General features: G+C 49.0%; 1 protein-coding gene across 4 annotated transcripts in view; it reads left to right on the top strand.

Moving 5' to 3' along the window:
* The first annotated feature begins 5,205 nt into the window (after nucleotides 1-5,205).
* EPB41L1 (erythrocyte membrane protein band 4.1-like 1) overlaps nucleotides 5,206-19,825 on the top strand; it is a 49,091-nt gene continuing 34,471 nt past the window's right edge. For all 4 annotated transcript variants that reach the window (XM_015564456.1, XM_015564454.1, XM_015564455.1 and 1 more), the window contains exons 1-7: nucleotides 5,206-5,370; nucleotides 7,279-7,383; nucleotides 7,916-7,958; nucleotides 12,836-12,911; nucleotides 15,254-15,472; nucleotides 18,500-18,587; nucleotides 19,355-19,507. In XM_015564456.1, coding sequence (XP_015419942.1) covers nucleotides 5,215-5,370; nucleotides 7,279-7,383; nucleotides 7,916-7,958; nucleotides 12,836-12,911; nucleotides 15,254-15,472; nucleotides 18,500-18,587; nucleotides 19,355-19,507 — 840 coding nt within the window. In that variant the 5' untranslated portion in view covers nucleotides 5,206-5,214. The remainder of the gene's footprint in view (nucleotides 5,371-7,278; nucleotides 7,384-7,915; nucleotides 7,959-12,835; nucleotides 12,912-15,253; nucleotides 15,473-18,499; nucleotides 18,588-19,354; nucleotides 19,508-19,825) is intronic.

The raw sequence follows: 19,825 nt of genomic DNA, 5'->3' as shown, positions 1-19,825 counted from the left end.
CACCCTGAGAGGGAAGGAGGCATATCTCTGGTTTTTAGACAAAGCCACCTAGACTCAGAGAAGTGAAGTCACTTGCTTAAAGTCACAGATAGAGGTAGTTCTAGACCCAGACTTTGGGTCTAGGTCTCCCCTACCCTGCTGCCCTGTGAAGGGTCACTGAGATGACTGTGAAGTCCCTGGCCCTGGCCTGCCCTGGCCTGAAGCAGCATGTAGTGATGGGAGCCTTGCCCCTCCCAGGAGTCACACGTCTGACTCCTGCGAGGCTGCCTGCACCACCCCCAGCTCCTTCACTTCTCCTGACTCCACCTGTTCCTCCTGCCAGGCTGCTTGAAGCTTACATTTATAGGCTTCTTGTTCTGAGGAGCCCGGGTGTCAAGGCCACCTGTCAGTTTCCTGCACAGCACTACCTGTTCCCACCTCTGGGCATTTGCTCACATGACGATTTAGCCAACCCGCCACCCACCCCCCCAGGCCATCTCCTGTCTACATTCTCCCTTTTCTCAAAACCCGACTCCTCCGCACCCTCCATTCCCTACCCTATAAGCCCTTCTTTGAGAACTCTAGGCCATGTTCCCGTTCCCTATCACCAAATCTCCAGAATCTCTGGGAGCTGAAACATACACTAGCAAATCTAAGTCACATGCCTGGTGTTTAACCGTTTCCTGGGTGAGCATCCTCCTCCCATGTAGCAGTGAGCGCTGTAGGAACCAGCACATGCTTCCCTGGGGTCCCCTGTGGTGCCCGGCCAGTCTGGCTGCCAGTGGGCTCCATCAGCCTGTGCTGGCCTGGGCCTGGGCAGAACGGTGCCCACGTGACTGGCTGTAGCAGAAGCCACGGCCAGGTTCTTGGCTCATTTCCATGGCCTGGTGAGAGAACCAAGCCATTATGCCTGGACTTGTAAAATAAAGAAGAATCTTACTATAGGTTTTATTTTTAATTTTAATGTTATTTTTCTTTTTTAATTAGTAAATTCTTTTTAAAGTTTGAGCAGACTTTTGTCCTTCTCATTCTGTCATACCAAACCTTGTGCTTTGAAAAAATTTATTTTTAATCTCTAATGCTTTTATTTATTTTATTTTTAAGACTTTTACTTCTTAAAATGTTTTTCTTGATTTCAGAGAGAGGAAGGGAAAGGGAGAGAGAGAGAGAAACATCAATAATGAGAGAGAATCTTTGATTGGCTGCCTCCTGCATGTCCTCTACTGGGGTTTGAGCCTACAACCCCTGTATGTCCCCTGACTGGGAATCCAACCATGACCTCCTGGTTCGTAGGTCGATGCTCAACCATTTAGCCACACTGACTGGGCAACCTCTAATCCTTTTAAATCAAGAAATCGCCAAGTATAGTAGAAAAAATTGAGAACTCTGTTAAGCAGAAAGAAGAGAAAATAATCATCTCTACTCTCTAAAAACAACCAAAGTTAACACTTTGCTGAGTTTTCTGTATCTGTGTATAAATAATCAAAATAGGGTCCATCTGTGCAAACTGTTATGTATCATGCTTTTTCATTCAGATATTCTCCGTCATCTTTTTAAACTCTCTAAGTGGATGAGCCATCATTTACCTAACCAGCCCCTGGCCACAGTGCTCATGGCTGGCTTATGCCACCTCCTTGGACCTGACTGTTTTCTCCTTCAAGGAGCTTCTGTTGAGGTTTGCTTGAAGCAGCTAAGGTTAGGGAACCAGGAGGCTGGGTGGGGAGGAGAGTGGGTGGGAGGGAGGGTTAGGGAAAACCTGACTGAGGAAATGAGTGTCACTCAAGTCTCTTTCACTCTCTGCGAATCATCTGTAAAAGAGAGGAGATGGAATTATCTTGAATGACTTCCAGTGCCCCTCCTCTGTGGTTCTCCCAGCACCAGGTATTTACTGCCAGCAGGCTCTGCTAAAGACCCGGACAGCGGAAGACTGGGGTATTTATTTAAGATTGCTCTCCTGGCTGTCCGCAAGAAGACCAGGCCAGGGAAAGTTCAGAGAATGTGGGCTGAAGCCAGCCTGAAGCAGAGGGGAGGAGCTGATGCGCCAGGGCCACTGGGCTGCCTGGGCTCGTGAGGGTCGTGTGGATTCTGCTCCTTACAGCAGAAATGTACAGATTAGTCTGTGGGTTCTTTTGTGTGTGTTTTTAAAGCAAAATTAAGTAGACATTTATGTTGAGGGTTCTTCCCTCTAGGCCTTATCTAGCATAATGGCCGATATCCTCCAGCGCAGGCTGAGATCTGAGCCAGGCGGGCAGGTCTGTTTGGGCGGTGAGCTCCCTGGAGCAGCTCTTGTGGCTTTGTGTCCTGCACAGTCAGCACTTGGTGTCACCCAAGCGACAGAGAGCCTTTCTTTTCCTACGGCTTTAAGTGATCCCATAAAGCCCAGGGTAATGAGGTAAGTGGGAAGCATCTCTGGGCGAGGATGAGGCATGGTGGACCAAGGCCTGCTCTTCCTCCTCATCTTCCCCTTTAATAGCAGCATCAGTAACAACAAACCCTCTCATTTGTGCGACGAGCTCCAGCTTACAAAGCTTTTTACTCATTACCCATTCGTTGGGGGTTGAGGATGTTTGTGATCTGTCCGGGGCCCCAGAGCTCCCGCGTGGCCTAGTGGGGCGCTCAGGGGTCCTGCCTTTCTGTCCAGGACCCTTTGGTTTGGGCCGGGCTGGTGCCCCACAGGAACACAAGGAGAGAAACTGAAAAGCAAAAAGCAAGTGTGGGGCAGGGGTATGTGCCTCTGGAGGTAGCTGTGATGTTGAAAGGTAGATCCAGTGTCTGTCTGTCTTCCTGCTCATCAGGGGCCTCTCATAGTGGATGGGGTCAGGGAGGAACCCTAGGGTAGATCTAGCACCTGTCTGTCTGTCCATCAGAGGCCTCCCATGGTAGATGGGGTCAGGGAGGGATTTGCCAGGTCTAGTCTCGATCTTTCTCGTTTATATCCTGGCACAGAGTTGGCACGAGGTCTCACATAAGCGTCAGGTGTATTTGGAGGAAGGCTCTACATCAGGGGTGAGGGTTTCTGCCCATATCTCTATTCCCTGGTTTTAGTTCCAAACTTTTCTTTGAGAATCGACTGATTGGAGTCAGAATAGGTACTTTCTCAAAACACCCAATTTGTGAGTTAAAAAAAAAAGTATATTTAAAATTATTAACCTCTCTTAACAGTTTGCTGATTGATCTTTCCGATCTTTTACTACAAGTACACAAACACAATGATGTGTTGTTGAGGTTGTTGTTTTGTTTTTTAAATATAAAGTGGAACCATGCCATTCTCTCTCCTTTTCTGTCTTGGCAGTGTGCTTATTTCACAGAATACCTGGGCAATAAGTCCTTGATTCTCTAAAATCTCATTTCTTGCTCCAAGAAGAAAAGGATAAGAATAGCTAATTTATATATAATTTATATAATAGATAATTTCTCTAAGTCCCTTGCTTTTTTGGGTGAGTCCTAGAGAGGTAAACTGAACGCCCCATTTGTTGGCCAACCTGGGCCTGAATCCAGTTTTTCTGACTCTTACATCGGCAGGGCTATGCTTATGTTAAGAATGCCTTTCTGTCTTACCCTTTAGATCCATTCTGACAACATCCCTGTGATGTCAATGGGGCAGGAATTATTGACAAGGCTTGGTGCATGAAGAGCCTCGCCCACAGTCAGCGCTGAGAGGGTCTGGAGCCTACGGCTCTTTTGGTTGAGTTCAGTTTATCCAGCCTTTAGTGAGGGGTTACTGTGTGCCAGTAGCCTAGTGGGGCGCTCGGCCTGCTGTTGTTGGACAGACAGCCTAGCTGAGGTCCTGCCTTGTGCTCTGAGCAGAGTGGGGCTCCCCAGAAAGACTCACATCGTCCCTAGGAAGGGCCCACATTCCAGACCTGGGACAAGATAGTAGAGTCCCTGAAGAGCTGTTTGTACACAAGGTTGGGAGGGAGGAGTCTGTGACCTCGGTTGTCCCCACTAACCCCTCACTTCTCATGACTCTCTCCCCATCCCTACTTCCTGTCCCTCCCGCCCTCCTCCCTCTCTCTGTGGCTCTTTATCCATTTGTCTCCATCTGTCTCTCTCTGCATGTGGTTCCTGCCCCTCTCGCTCTGTTATGTCATACTATCGCTGCCCCTTTCCCCGTCCGTCACATGTTCTTCTTCATGCCAATGCAGGCGTGCTGGTCACCATGACAACAGAGACAGGCCCGGATTCTGAGGTGAAGAAGGCTCAGGAAGAGGCCCCACAGCAGCCTGAGGCCGCCGCTGCTGCTGCTGTGACCACCCCAGTGACCCCTGCAGGCCACGGCCACCCAGAGGCCAACTCTGAACAGGTGTGTGCCCGAGAGCATGGGCATCCCTCTTCCTGCCCAGCCTGTCCTCTGGGGCAAGTGCTTAGGAAGGAGGAGAGGAGGAAATGAAGATTTATTACTGACCAGTTACATGCTGAGCACAGTGTCGTTTTTGTATTTAATTCCCCCATACCTAAGGGAGTAGCTATTAATTTCCCATTTTACACTTGGGGAAATTGAGGCTCAGCAGGATTAAGTGAGTTACCCAAAGTCACATTGCTATAAAGTGACAGATGTGGAAGTTGAATCTAGATCTGGTGTCAAAAACACATGTTCTTTCAACCTCATTTTCTACCCCCTGAGCCTGTCCATTCTAGCTTTGCCAGCCCAGGGTGGCCCCAAATTTATCACCCTGAAGCTACAAGGGACTCTAGGAATCACCTACTCATTGACTTCACTCCTTCCTTAAATCACGATAGGCCCAGAAAGGGCAGGGACTTGGTCAGTGAGGGTGTCAGTGGTAGAGTTAGGACAAGAGGGCAGGGCTCAGGCCTCCCTTCCCTCCATTAAATTGGTCCACAAGTCCCAAACGTCATGCTAGACCCAGTGACAGACCAGGAAGGAGGAGAGCAGATGGATATTCTTATAACTCATGCACTATTCAGGGGAGACAGGACAGCTCTGGCCACCGGGGGTGGTTTTGTGGGATGCTCCCGCCTACAGAGGCTGCCACAGCAGCAGGAGCCTGTGGGAGAGCAGAGGACCCCTCAACTGCACATGGAAGCTCTGGCTCTCCTCCTGCACTACCCACCACAGACTCTGGTCACTCCAGGGGCCTTAGATGGCAGTGGCTCTCATTTTGGGGTCCATCACAGCCCCAGCTGCCTCCTTGTTGCAGCTCATTTGGGTGAAAGGCTATGATTTCAAGCTCGCTGACCAAACTCTTCTCCTGGTTGGACCTACAGAGCCTAGACATGGACGAAAAGGACAACGGGGAGGCTGATGGCCTGTCAGAGAGGACCACGCCCAGCAAGGCCCAGAAATCGCCCCAGAAGATTGCCAAGAAATACAAGAGTGCTATCTGCCGAGTCACTCTGCTCGATGCCTCTGAGTATGAGTGTGAGGTGGAGGTAGGGACCACCCAGTGCCACATGCCCCGTCCGCAGCCAGCTGGCCTCAGAGCAGAGCAGGCTTCTGTGTGCACTCAGCCTGGGCCAAGCCAGAGGGCATCCATTCGTCATGGAGCCCTGGGCTGACTGGAGTGTCCCAGAGAGATGACCTGGCCAGCCCTTTGTACAGATGGTGGCATCCAGGCCCGGAGATGCCTGTTTTGATTGCAAATAGAATTAGACGAGGCACCAGGCTGGCACCAGGAAAAGGTTTCTCAGGGTGGCTGTACCTTGGCAAGGAGCCACCATCCAAGGGCTGATCTGCAGCCCAATCTCTTCACTGTAACCCAGCAGACAGTGTTTCAACTAGAATCATTTTTATTGGGTGGAGAGAGGGGTCCTCTCTTGTGAAACCCCCCTGCCCAGGATACTACCTCTAGTCTCTAGGACAAACTGGTCACCTGAGGGTTCCATGGTAAGGGTGTCCCCCAGGCGTAGGGAGGTGGCCCATTGGAAAGACACACTCCCCCAGGCCATGTAGAAACCCTGTGGCATGGTCCTGTCCCACACTGGGTGGCAGGGCAGACCCCTCCTCTCTGGGGTCAGCCTTTCTGGCCTCACATTCAGCGTCTCTCTTTTCCTATGTAGACTCAGAATCCTGCCTAACTTCAGAACTGTCACTCGCCCCCTTAGAGGTTCTTCCCTAGCCCAGGCTCCATTCCTGGCCCTCTGCCTGCAAACGGAGTGTCCAGAGGGTGGCCTTATTATGAGAGTTATAGGAGCCACCTTCCTTCCTCCCTCCTGCCCTGATCTTAAGGGGCATGACACTCCTGAGCCCTGGGAGGCTGGGTCCCTCTTTTTTGCAGGGTTGGGTTTTTGTTTTGTTTTTAAAATATTTATTACTTCTATAGAAGGGTTTCAGAATAAACATCTGGCCTACTTCTGGGCAAAATAAAAGGATATCTTCTACCTCTTCTCTCTTACCCACACTGGCCCCAAGAGGCCGTTTCATCCTGCCCTAGAAGAGTGTAGAGTTTGGCTGAGGCCCGTCCACGCTCTCTGAAGCACTCCTCTAAGCTCAGGAATCTCTTGGCTTCCCAAAGCTGCTATCCATCGTCAGGCCTGGTCTCGGCCCCTATGACCTAGCCAGACCTCGCAGGGCCTCACCCTCTCTCTGGAGGTCCCTGCCTCCCTGAGTAGTAACTGCTTCTCACTCCCCCTGCCCTGTATTGGTGCTCATCCTCACCCCTGTGGGTTTAGGGTACCGAGCCAGGTTCTGGGATTTGTCCTTGTGCATTTTCAGGCCCAGATGGTGTTCAGAGAGGTACCAAGCCTGGTTGAATGGGGGTGGGACAGAAAGGTGGCTCCTTCAGGCTGCTTCTAGCTGAGGCTGATTTAGGCCCCATGAGCCCCTATAAAAACTCATTTGCTGCCCGGGTAGGATTTCACTCAGACTTAGTATTAGGGGAAGGGCTGGGGAGGGTGCGTCACACTGTGACCCTGAGTCCTGGGCTCTCCCCTTCCCCACTGTCCATGTCCCTCATATTTCATGTGACTCTTCTCTCCTTCTCACACCCAAAGCTTAGACTTTCCATTCTCTGTTCCTTGGACCCAAGTTAGCCTCCTTCTCTTAATCCCTGTAAGGAAGGAGAAATCAGTCATCACCACCACCAGCCCCTCCACCCCCCGCCGACTCCCAACTCCCTCCCCACCCCCTGAGCAGGTCTAAGGTCTGGGAAGGCTTGGAAGAAGGCACTTGATGACCTGGGCGTTAGGTTCAGAGCCAGGTGGGTGGCAGGAGTGCTGACATCTCTTCAGATGCTGGAAGGCACTAGGGGGTTTGCACGTTGTTCTGGTGGAGTCAGAGGTCTCCCCCTGCCCCACCTGGAAGTGACTCTGGCCTCACAGAAGCTTTGCTCTCTGCTTCAGAAACATGGCCGGGGCCAGGTGCTGTTTGACCTGGTCTGTGAGCACCTCAACCTCCTGGAGAAGGACTACTTTGGCCTGACCTTCTGTGATGCTGACAGCCAGAAGGTACCTGGGCTGGGGAGCAGGGCTGGCAGGGGAGGCCTGCTGTGGGGGAGACTTCTTCTATGGCCCCCATAGTCTTGGTGGTATCCCATGGCTTCCATCAGATCTTCATTAGGCACTTCTGTTCTCTGTGTCCACTCTATCCCCCAGTCCTTTCTTGGGGACCTGAATGCCACTCCAGATGGGTATCTGGAGAACCAGCCATGGCTTCCTGGGGGAACTGAGGCACTTCCCCCACCCTTGGGAGGCTCCTAGTTTCTTCCTTCCACCAGTCTCACCGCAGCTGTATTACCTGTTCACTGTGCTGCCTCAGGGCAATGCCACCCCAGGGCCCTGAGTCCCAGACTCTGTGATGAATCCAGGCCTTATTCCCTTACCTCCCAGTCCCAAGGAAAAGGGCCCAGAAAGCTCAGCCAGGGAAGGGTGCTCCCGCCAGGGTCTGTCAGGGGGGCTATTTCAGGATGTTGCTCTCTCCTGGACCTATTTGGGTCCTCTTCTTTATCTTCCCGCTAATGAACTCTGTTTTCTCTTGCAGAACTGGCTGGACCCCTCCAAGGAAATCAAGAAGCAGATCCGGAGTGAGTGGCCGGCTGTGGTTGGGAATGTGGTGGAAGGGTGGGCAGGGCTCCAGGCAGTGGGGCCGCAGTTGTGCTGCTCTGTCCTACTTTGGGAAGTGTATTCAGATCCTTGAGTTCATTTGCTCCATGGAAGATCCTGGGGAAGGCAGGGCATGGTTTTATAGATGAGGAGCCTGAGGCCTAGATAAGAGAAATGACTGTGCAGTGATTTTCAATCCTTTTCATCTCATGGCACACATAAACTAATTACTAAAATTCTGTGCTACACCAAAAAATATATATTTTTACTGATCTGACCAAAAAAAAGGTATAATTTTGGTTAGTTTCCCCCCCACACACATTGATTTTTAGAGAGAGAGGAAGGGAGAGAGAGCGAGAGAGAAACATCAATCGGCTGCCTCCTGCACACCCTCTGTGAGGGATCAAGCCCGCAACCCCTGTATGTGCCCTGCGGAATTGAACCAGCAACCTTTAGGTGATCTGCAAACAATTGAGCCATACCAGCCAGGCCTCAGTTTGGTTAAATAGGTATAATTTTGATTCATTCACACCAGATGACTATTTTTGTATTGGCTGTTATTTTTTTTTTTTTAATCCTCACTTTGAAGACATGTTTATTGATTTTAGAGAGAGAGAAAGGGGGGGGGGAGAGAGAGAGAGAGAGAGAGAGAGATCAGTTGCCTCCCGTACACACCCTGACCAGGGATTGAACCTAAAACCTAGGTGTGTAACCTGATCTAGAATCGAACCTGCAATCTTTTGGTGTACGGGACAACACTCCAACCAACTAAGCCACTCAGCGAGGCTGCTGTTGTCATTTTTAAATTTACAATCTAAGGGAAAAGAGGTCAGTGTCCATGACTAGATAGTTAGTTACTGCATGTTTTAAAATTTTCTGTGGCACACAGTGTGCCTACTGTGGCATACCAGTTGAAAATCACTGTTCTAGCCCGGCTGTGGTGGCTCAGTGGTTGAGTGTCGAACTACGAACCAGGAGGTCATGGTTCGATTCCTGGACTTGATCCCCAATCGTGCAGGAGGCAGCCGATATTCTCTCTATCATTAATGTTTCTATCTCTCTCCCTCTCCCTTCCTCTCTGAAATCAATAAAGATATATTTTTTAAAAAAGAAAAAGAGAAAAAATCTCTGGTCTAGAGTCACACAGTAGTTTAGCCAAGGGATCACAGATGCCCTCAGGATGTCAGCACTAGAAGGGACTTGCAGAGGCATCTAGGACCAGGGGGTAAACTTATGACCTGAAAACAGCCCCCCTCCTCTCCAGGGCTAGTGGAGGCTTCAGTGGTCAGTGACCCCTGACTCAGCTCAGAATCCTTGCCCACACAGCACTCATGGCCACTGCCAGCTGACAGGAGTTAGTATGTCAGAAGTCTAGGCTCTTCCCTGATCGTGGCATCTCCTGTATTCAACGATGGGTGACTGAGGCCCAAAGAGAGACAGTTATCTGCTCAAGGTCACAGAGCAAGGTATTGGCTGAGCCGGGTCTGCAGCCCTGGCCTCCCCACACCATCCTGCACTCTTTCAAGGTCTGGGGCAAAGGCAGATGAGCAGGCTGACAACCTGTGCTTTATGTTGGGAGGGGTGGGGCTCAGATAGCAGAAGGAGGAGGTAGGTGACCTCAGAGAGGGACCATGCAATAGGCGGAGACCTAGAGCCTAGACAACCCTCCCCCTTGCTTGGACTCTCTGGTCCCTGGGCTAGAAGGCTCTAGCGAAGCCTGTTGCTATGACAGCAGGCAGCTGGGCCCAGGGATGGCAGCTGACTCTGTGGGAGGGGGCTTAAGGAATTCTTCCTGTAAGCTGCTGTCAGTTGTAGACAAAGAGAGAGGCACACAGACAGAGCATGCTCCTCTGGAGCCGACGGGCCTTAGGCCTGGGCTCAGGCTGTCCCCAGGAGCCCCAGCCTGGCTGGGCGGCCTGGCTCCCCTGCGTGAAAGAATCAGAACAAGTACAGTGAGCAGTGCCTGAGAAGGACCCAAAGCTTGGAAAAGAGAAGCGCTGGCCATTGTGGGTCCCAGCTCCCTCCCCCCGGCAGGGTCAGTGCCCTCGTGTCATCATCGGAGCAGTGCTGCCTCCTATATAAAGCCACAGTCTCTGCCCTACCCGTGTAACTTCCACCCATTCATTCAAGTTCCGTGTTCTGGGACCCCAGGGAGCAATTTTTACGCCCTTTCTTTAAGATAGCCCTCCCCCGCCCAGCCTTCTGAAGGTGGCACAAGTCCTTATCTTGGCCTTCGGAGTTGGGTATGTTTCCTCTCAAATCTCTGTGTTCATCACTGAGGGTACTGGGGGCAGTTCCTCCAGCCCTCTGGGCTCTTGCTTCTCCTTGGCAAGCAGATTAATGACTCCTACCTCACCTGGTGGAGGTGACCATTAAATAACATATGTGTGGACAGTACCTGCCGCCTAGCAGGGGCTTCTCTGAGGCAGTGTGGTGTGGTGCTTAAAAGGAGAGCGAATGATGCTAGACTGCCTGGATTTGATTTCTGACTCCATCACTACTTCTTGTATTGTTTTTTGCCTCAGTTTCTTCATCTGTCAAGTGGGAATGGTGATAGTATGTACCTTTAGGGTTGTTGTAAGGATTAAACGAGTTATTAGGTACCTGCACAAGTAGCATCCAGTATGTATTAGTTACTATCATCATTATTATTATTTCTGAGGCAGAGATTATTTCCCCTTAAGGCTTCTTTCTTTATTTTTTTTAAAAAAATAATTTTATTGATATTTAGTGAGAGAGAGAAAAGAAGAGGGAGCGAGAGAGAGAAACATGATCGGCTGCTTCTTGCACCGGGGATTGTGTCTTCAATGTATGCATGTGCCTTGAACAGGAGTTGAGCTGACAACCTTTCCGTGCCTGGGATGATGCCCATCCAATTGAGCCACACTGGCCAGGGCTCCCCTTGAGTATTCTTTTGCCAAGGAGTCAGCTGTGGTCAGGAGCCTGGATTCTGAGGTCAGATGACCCAAGGTTAGACCCCTGTTTTCTTTTTTTTAAATGTTTTTATTGGTTTTGAGAGAGAGAGAGAGAGAGAGAGAGAGAGAAAGAGAGAGAGAGAAAGAGAAACATCGATGAGGGAAAAACATCAATATCGATTGGCTGCTTCCTGCATCCCCTTGCTGGGGATCGAACTCACAACCCACAACCCAGGCATATGCCCTGACCGGGAATCAAACCTGTGACATGAGTTGATGCTCAACCAATGAGCCACGCCAGCCGGACTAGGCCTCTGTTTTCTACTGCTGACCAGCTGAGTGACCCTGGGAGAGTTACTTAACCTCTCAAAATCTTTAGTATGTGTGCTGCCGAAGTGAGCACATCTCTCAAAATCTTCATCTATAGGAAGGAAAGTCAACCTCAGGATCATTATGAAGATTAAATTCCTATACATCAGTGGTTCTCAACCTGTGGGTCGCGACCCCTTTGGCGGTCGAACGAACCTTTCACAGGGGTCGCCGAAGACCATCCTGCATATCAGATATTTACATTACGATTCATAACAACATTACAGTAGCAACACTACAGTTATGAAGTAGCAACATTACAGTTATGAAGTAGCAACGAAAATAATTTTATGGTTGGGTCACAACATGAGGAACTGTATTTAAAGGGCCAGAAGGTTGAGAACCACTGCTTATACATGCCTGTAACATGTAGTAAACCCAAGTGACCAGAGCTTAGTAAGTGTTGGAGACATGACAGCTAAAAGGTGAAGAGGGTGATGAAGAGGATGGTAGTGACAGCATGGCCTCCAGTCGTCATGACTACTGCCCTGTCCTGGATGGGCCTCACTTTCTCACTTTGTCGGGCCTTTGTAGAGCATGGAACCCCAAATGTCTCAGGGGTGGTCTAACCATTGTTCTGGATTACAGCCTTTCATCAACACCTCCTGCTGTTTCTTTCCCGGTCCCCTCTCCCTCCTGCCCCAGCCCCTCCCACCACCAACCTCTCTTCCTTTCTTAAGTGGTCATCCCTTCTCTTGGCTTACTGAGCTAGTTTCCAGCTAAAACCTCAGCCTTTATTTCTGTCTGCCTTCTATAGATGTACCATTAATTTTTCATATCTCAATGTGGAGGTTAACATTTACCCCTGTGAAATGACCTTTGTTACTTTTAGCCCATCGTATTTGCCTTTTAGGTCTTGTTTATAATCCAATTCTGTCATTTGAGATAGAGTTAAAGTGAGATAGGGCAGAGTTTTCCAGTGTGTTTCAGGGAACATTAATCTGCCTTATAAAAAATGGATACAGCAGGTCAGATAAGTTTTGGGAAGTCTTGAATGCTTGTCTCCTCTAGAGAGGTACAATTTATAATGGCAGAGTGAGGGCTCTGCGAAGTCTAAAGTTAGAAAACCTGTTTAATGTGGTGCTTTTAGACTTCCTTTCTTCCCATTAATGTCCTGTCGCCTAGACTGTCCTGAAAAGGAAGGGGCACGAGCTCTGGAGCCAGGTGGGCCTGGTCTGAAACCCAGCACCGCCCTTTCTCGCTGGGTGACCTTGGGCTGACAACTTTACTGCCTGAGCCACAGTGTCCTCATTTGCAACATGGGGACAATCATCAGACTTACTCATAGGGTTGTTGTAAGATATAATGAAACAGTGTTTGTAAAAATAATGAATGGGTGCACAACTGGTGTTCTTTCTTTCTACCTTTCTTCCCACTGCTAGTTTACGATAAGTCTCTTAACCTGGGCCTCAGTCTTCTCATCTGTCAAGTGGGAACAATGTTCCAGATTCTCTGATTAGATTGTCCTGAGATTATACATATGAGACGACTGTGAAAATTGCTGATAGGATGGTTTGTCTGGGCCACCCACTGGGTAATGGCACCTCTCTGATCTCTGCCCCATCTTCTTTCAGGCAGCCCCTGGAATTTTGCCTTCACAGTCAAGTTCTACCCCCCTGACCCTGCCCAGCTGACAGAAGATATCACAAGGTGAGGGCTGTGGAGGGAGGTGGCAGGTATGCTGGCTGGGGGAGGCGCAGGGTGGTATGTGATGGCAGTTGCAACCTCAGGTGCCTACCTAGGCCAGGCAGACACCATCATAAAAGAAGATGACTCAGTGCAAGAGAAAGGGATGCAGACATAATGGTCAATGGCAGGTGACCCTTCACTTCAGAGGGAGAGGTGTCACAGGGAGCAGTGGGGACCAATGTGAATCCAAGAGGACAGACGCCATCTAAGGCAGTTGCTGTTGAGCTTGGGCAATCACGGCCTTATGAGAATTGGGCCCAATTTGAAAGTAAAAACATCACAATTTTTAAACGTTGGAAACGAATTTAAATATTTTTTAAAACGTGGTGTGGGACGTCCTTGGGTAGGACCAGCCAAACACATCTGAAGATCTGATGTGCTGGGTGGACCACCAGCTTTCAACTTTGGGGATAAAGAGGGAGTAGAGCGCAGATCCTTCCCAAGCGGGAGTTTTGTCCTGTGTGCTGTTCTGTGCACGTGTCAGGCATGTGGGGGTCAAATGAAGCATGTGACAATCCCCATGGAGGCAGCCTGGACTGCACGGGTGCACATGGATTGCATGTGTAGTCTCACTGTAGCTTGAAGATTGAAAGAGGGGGCAAAGCATCTTTCAAGATGAGAACAGTGAGAGGCCTTTCCCTTTTCCAAGCTTCTTCTAAGAGTCTCATCCATGTGCTGGGCCCTACAGGCCCACCAACAATAAGATGTGGGCTTGGAGTTTTCCCCACAGCAGGGAAGGGCTATAGAATCAGCCCCTCCCTCCCACCGGGCCCTTCTTTCATAATGTTGGCTGCCTGTTTGCCCGGCAATGGGCCAAGGTCAAGAGGCTGACTTTGGCCTTGAGAGATAAGACAGTTGTCCCTGGAATAGATCTGGCCCGAGGCCTCGGGCTCATTAGCCCTGAGGTCCGGCTTGGGGCCAAGATTGAGCATCAGTGTCTGACCTCCATTCCCAGGAGGGCTGAGAGCTTTAGACCAGGCCAGGCCCCGATCCCCTGGCCTCGCCCACTCACGCCTCTCCTCTTAGTGCCAGTCCCTGCCCGGGCATCAGGCTTCCAGTGACCCCCAGGGGGGAAACTAGCTTTGTCCAGCTTGGATGATCCCAGGGAATGGGGTGATTTAGTAAAAAAAAAAAAATTCAGGCCCAAAATAAACTGGTCAAAATGACAAATGGATTGAAATGAAATATTGATCAGAGTGCTTGGCAGTGATTTCTGAAATCTTAGACTTGACCCGAACGCCCATCTGTCCACACTTGCTGCCTGTGAAGTGTGAGCTGCTGCTGGTTCTGAGCCTCTGCCTTGGCCCTGGGCACACACTGAGGCTGTACGTGCTTCCTGCCAGAGCTCCAGTTCAGACTGCAAAACAACATCATGAGCAGTAAAAATTATTTTAAGTAAAAGCCACCTAAAAGAAAACAGGCAGTTGAAAAAATGGTGAAACATAGCAACGTGGGCAAGTAGGCATTGCTGGTGGAGACCGGACTGAAGCATTCTTTTTAATAAGCAATAACTGAAAAAGCAATAAAAAATGGCTCTAAAAATTGTAAAAGCATCCAAGTGCGCATAAAAATTATAAAAAATCATGGCCTCGTGGTTGGAAATGTTTCTTTTAAACCAATTTATTTTTAGACCATTCACTTAGCGCTAGAGGCAAAATAAAAAGTGTTGAGAAAACATTGGCAAATGGGTCTGTCCAGGCTGTGGGCGCGCTATGCAGAAGTTAAAATGAATGAGGTCAGGTCTCACATGCTGACCTGGGAAGGGCTGTAAGGCAAGTTGTAGAATCAGAGGTAGCATTTGGTACTATGTACATGTTAACAACACTCATGAATAAAACCACATGCCCTTCTGTATGTCCATGGAGGAAAAAAAGTCAAGAACACAGCAGATAACAGGGGTGACCTCTGGTGGAGGGGGGGGTCCTGAAAATGGACATCAAGAGGAAGTTTACACCTCTAAAGTTTACATTTTTCCACAATAAAAATATATTAATTGTATAAACAAAAAATACATTACATTTTCAGAAAGTGATCAACGTAGTCCCACTGAGCTTGAAAATGAATTAGAAATTGAAAATGCTCTCACAGTAGGAAAAATCCTTCAAATTTAGACGTGAACAGAAATGCTTAAAATATGAAATGGCACAAAACCCTCTCATCAGACACACCCAAAATATCAACACGTGAAATGCTAGTGTCAAGGATCATTCCTTTTCTACTGAGCTGAGGTTGGTTCTGATGGATCAGTGGGCATCTCGGGTGGGAGAGGCACCGTGCCCATGCCCACTCTCCCCTATCTCCAGATATTACCTGTGCCTGCAGCTGCGGGCAGACATCATCACAGGCCGGCTGCCCTGCTCCTTCGTCACGCACGCCCTGCTGGGCTCCTACGCCGTGCAGGCGGAGCTGGGCGACTATGATGCCGAGGAGCATGTGGGCAACTACGTCAGCGAGCTCCGCTTCGCCCCCAACCAGACCCGAGAGCTGGAGGAGAGGATCATGGAGCTGCACAAGACATACAGGTGAGAGGGCCTACGCCCAGGGCCTTCCCTGGCTCATAGAACTGTCCCTGCTGCACCCCAGATGCAGGGCTGTAAGTACTCTACCTGACTCTGCTGCTAATTTGAGGTGCAAATCTGAGGGCAAATCATCTCATCAAATGAGAATGATAGTAACTAGCTGCATAATCTTAAATGACCTCTTGGGACCACAGATTCTAAGCTCCTGTATAAGTGTGATGATGCCCTGTCCTTGGTTTCTGAAAATCAGTTTCCTTATCTGTCCACTGGAGATAATAGTAACTATTATGTGTCCCTGAGTCAGTGTCCTGATGTCTTGATTGTGGCATGAAGTTCAAAAGCTTGCACTCTAAAGCCGGACTGCCTGTGTTCACCGGCTGGCTCTGCCACTGTCACACAAGGGGATCTCAGCCCTGTCATTTTACTTACCTCTGCTTTAATTTCCTCATCCGTTCAGTGTGGGCGCTAATGAAACCTGCTTGGAGGGTGGCTGGGAGGACTAAGTGGCACATAATAAAGATCCACCATATGCTCTCTGTGATTTGAGGGCTTGAATAGTTGTGCAGAGGAAAGCACTTTGTTGCAGAAGTTAGATGATTAGCTAGATGTGTGGTTGTGGGCTGGCTATTTAATCTATCAACCTCATTCTTTTTTTTTAATTATTGATTTGTTTAGAGAGAGAGGTAGGGAGAGAGAGAGAGGAGAGAGAGAGAGAGAGAGAGAGAGAGAGAGAGAGAAACATCCATAAGAGAGAGTCATGGATCAGTTGCCTCCTGCACGCCCCCTACTGGGGATCGAGCCTGCATGTGCCCTGACCAGAAACTGAACCCGGGACCCTTGAGTCCACAGGTCGATGCTCAACCACTGAGCCACGCTGGCCGGGCTCAACCTCATTCTTTACCTGTATTTGCACAGACCTAGATTACCACTGTTTCTCAACTATTGGTCTTTGGAGCAGGAGAATTCATTCTGGAAGATGTTTGACATTCCTGGGCCCCAGCTATTAAGTGCTCTTATCAACCCCTCAGTCATTATACAACCCAAATGTTCCGTTCCATTTCCAAATGCCCACTATGAGGGTGGTACCATCCCCTGGGAGGAACCCCTGAAAATGAATGGTCTCTAGGGTCCTGTCAAGTTGGAAGAGCTTTGGGCTCTAGGCCAGGATTGTTCTGGGAACCCAGTGTGGTAAAGAATGTGAAAGTGCGTTATAAACTGTACAGTGCTGTGCCCGTGGGAGCAGGTATGGTGATGTTTTCTCATTGCTAATAAGGATGGAGGGAAGGAGGAGGGCTGTGTCCTGGGGCTGAATCAGGAGAGGAGGTCCAGGGCCAGACGTGGAGGGATCATGTATGTGGGGAAGAAAGCCTGCTGGGGTGTGATGGAATGCTGCATCAGGGTGGCAGACGTGTCTTTCTGAGACTTGCACACGACTCTGATTGGTTAGCAATGGCTGTTGCTGTATTGTGTTGAGTAGGATACTGAAACCATATGATGGGTTAGCAGTGTCTGCCTGGCTCGGGAATAGGGAGTGATGGCCTGCCTACCATCTCTTTGTCATTCCTGTTGTGGGTATTAGGATGTGTTAGGGATCTGCAAGAGTCAGAATACAGGCATGCCTTGTTTGATTGCACTTCACAGATACTGAGTGTTTTATAAATTGAAGGTAAGACCCTCCACCAGCCAAAGGATTACGAGTTGCTAGAGGCTCAGATAACAGCATTTTTTTTTTTTTAGCAATACAGTATTTTAAAATTAAGCTATGTCTATTTTTTTATACACAATAGTACTGCACACTTAATAGACTACAGTATAGTATAAACATACTGGGAACCTGACAAATTTGTGTGGCTTGCTTTTCTGTGATATTGGTTTCATTCTGGTGGCCTGGAAGTGAACCTGCAATATCTTCAAGGTCTGTCTGTGATTCAGAGAAAGAAGTTTAGATCAATATGGGCTGGAAAAATGCTGATGGCCATCCCTTTACAGCTCTTTCAACTGAGAGCACATTGACAGCTGCTGTCCAGGTATTCCACACAGCACCTCACTGAGCTGTACAGAGCAGAGGAAACAGGCCTGCAGGATATGAGACAGATGTAAATGTAATAGTTAGGAACACAGACTCTGGACCCACATTGTCTGGATTCAAATCCTGACTTTGCTACTCAGTAGCTGTGTGTCCTTAGGCAAGTTATTCAACCTCTCTGTGCCACAGCTTCCTCAGCTGTAAAATGGGAAAAATGATAATACCTATTTATAGAATTGTTTTGAAGATTCAACAACTTCAGACATGCAAAGGGCTTGGAACAGTAAACTCACGCAGTCCTCAATAAATGTTAGCTGTGACTGAGTGTAAAATGTATGGTTTCCTGGCGGTCAAAGCAAAAAAGGCCCTTGTATAACTTCTTTTCAGAAAGGAAAAAGGGCACCTGTTCCTCAGGGGAGGTTAAGTGGTTTCTGATATAATTTTCTAAGATATATATATATTTATATTTAATGAATATTTACTATATAGAATTGTGAAAGATACTATGAGATGTCAGGAAGGCATAATACATGTCTCCTACTCACTAAATGCTATAATCAGGACTCATAATCAGGCCTTTTTGACTCCAAATCCTGTATATAAGATAAATATCTTATGTGGGCAGTGATTCCGGAGTCCCTGGGTGATTATAATGGACAGCCTTCCACAACAGCTTCATGGTCATGGAGAAGCAGGACTTATGGCTCACACTTAAACTCAGTGGCAGAATGAGACAAAAATCCTGACTCCCGGCCCAGCCCTTGAATGCTTCCTGAAGGAAACAAGATTGGACTTGAGTTTGGCAGGAGATGGGGGTTGGGTAGACTGAAGAGGGGTCTGGGGTGCACCATCCTGCATTGAGAGCAGCGAGGAGGTCTAGCCATATACCACTCCAGAACGTTTGCCTTCCTAGAATCACAGGTTCTGGCTGTGGCCGCCTTCAGGCAGCAGGGCTCAGGCGTGGCCTTTCCCATGGCCACCTGTGATCCCTCTCTTTCCATTAGGGGCATGACCCCAGGAGAAGCAGAAATCCACTTCCTGGAGAACGCCAAGAAGCTTTCCATGTACGGAGTAGACCTGCACCATGCCAAGGTACCGCTGGGTCCCAGGACCCCTAGCATCTGGGGGCCCCCATTGAACTATGATGTTCTCCTGGAGGGCTTGGTGTGCCAGACCCTGCATGCCTGCCAACCTGAAGCCTCAAAGTTCCATAACCCTTTATTCTCCCGTGACCCTTACCATTGTTTCCTTGTGTTATATTTATTTTTGAACCTGTTTTTGCCACCACTAGATTGGGAGCATAGTGAGGGAAATACAGGGCCTTAATTTATTTCTGTATCCCTAGTGCCATGGTCGGCAAACTGCGGCTCGTGAGCCACATGCGGCTCTTTGGCCCCTGGAGTGTGGCTCTTCCTAAGCCTTAGGAGTACCCTAATTAAGTTAATAACAATGTACCTACCTATATAGTTTAAGTTTAAAAAATTTGGCTCTCGAAAGAAATTTCAGTCGTTGTACTGTTGATATTTGGCTCTGTTGACTAATGAGTTTGCCGACCACTGCCCTAGTGTGTAGCCCATGGCCTGGCACCGAATATGTACCATTAAGTGTTTGCTGGATGAATAAGTGATTAACCAAGAAAATAATAGAGCAAGTGAGTGGGGGGATAAATGACAAAATGAAGGAGTGAATGGTTAAATGACTGTGTGAGGGATGGTCAGGGGACTCCAGCACAGAGCCTCCAAGTCCACCTGCTCCTTGGGCTCATTTATAAGTAGAGCACAGGAGGAACTTGGGGTCGGGGGCAGGCTGCCCCAGGCGTGGGCACCAGGCCTGCTGTTCCATGGTCCCTTCTCACGCAGGACTCTGAGGGCATTGACATTATGTTAGGAGTCTGTGCCAATGGCCTGCTCATCTACCGGGACCGACTGAGGATCAACCGCTTCGCTTGGCCCAAGATTCTCAAGATCTCCTACAAGAGGAGTAACTTCTACATCAAGATCCGGCCCGGGGAGGTGAGCCTGCTTGGGAATCCCCCCTCCTCCCCCAATTGACTGGAATGGAGAGAATATGGTAGCTGGGCCTGGATTTTTCCTACTCAGGAGACATGGATGGCGGTGCTGGGGTGCTGGGTATGGAGAGATCATCTTCTGCTGGGGCTCTTCTCAGACATTTCACACCTTAGGTATGTCCTGCACACACACACACACACACACACACGAGCACATGCACAAGCACACATGTAAAGGTAATCACATATATTCGGTATACATAGAATACATGCCCTTGTCCCTGTATTTGCTTACATGTAATACTCAAGTACGTACACATAC

This window comes from Myotis davidii, unplaced genomic scaffold, assembly GCF_000327345.1.
Source record: "Myotis davidii unplaced genomic scaffold, ASM32734v1 scaffold38, whole genome shotgun sequence".
Classification (NCBI taxonomy): domain Eukaryota; kingdom Metazoa; phylum Chordata; class Mammalia; order Chiroptera; family Vespertilionidae; genus Myotis; species Myotis davidii.
This window is presented reverse-complemented; position numbering and strand designations above follow the sequence as displayed.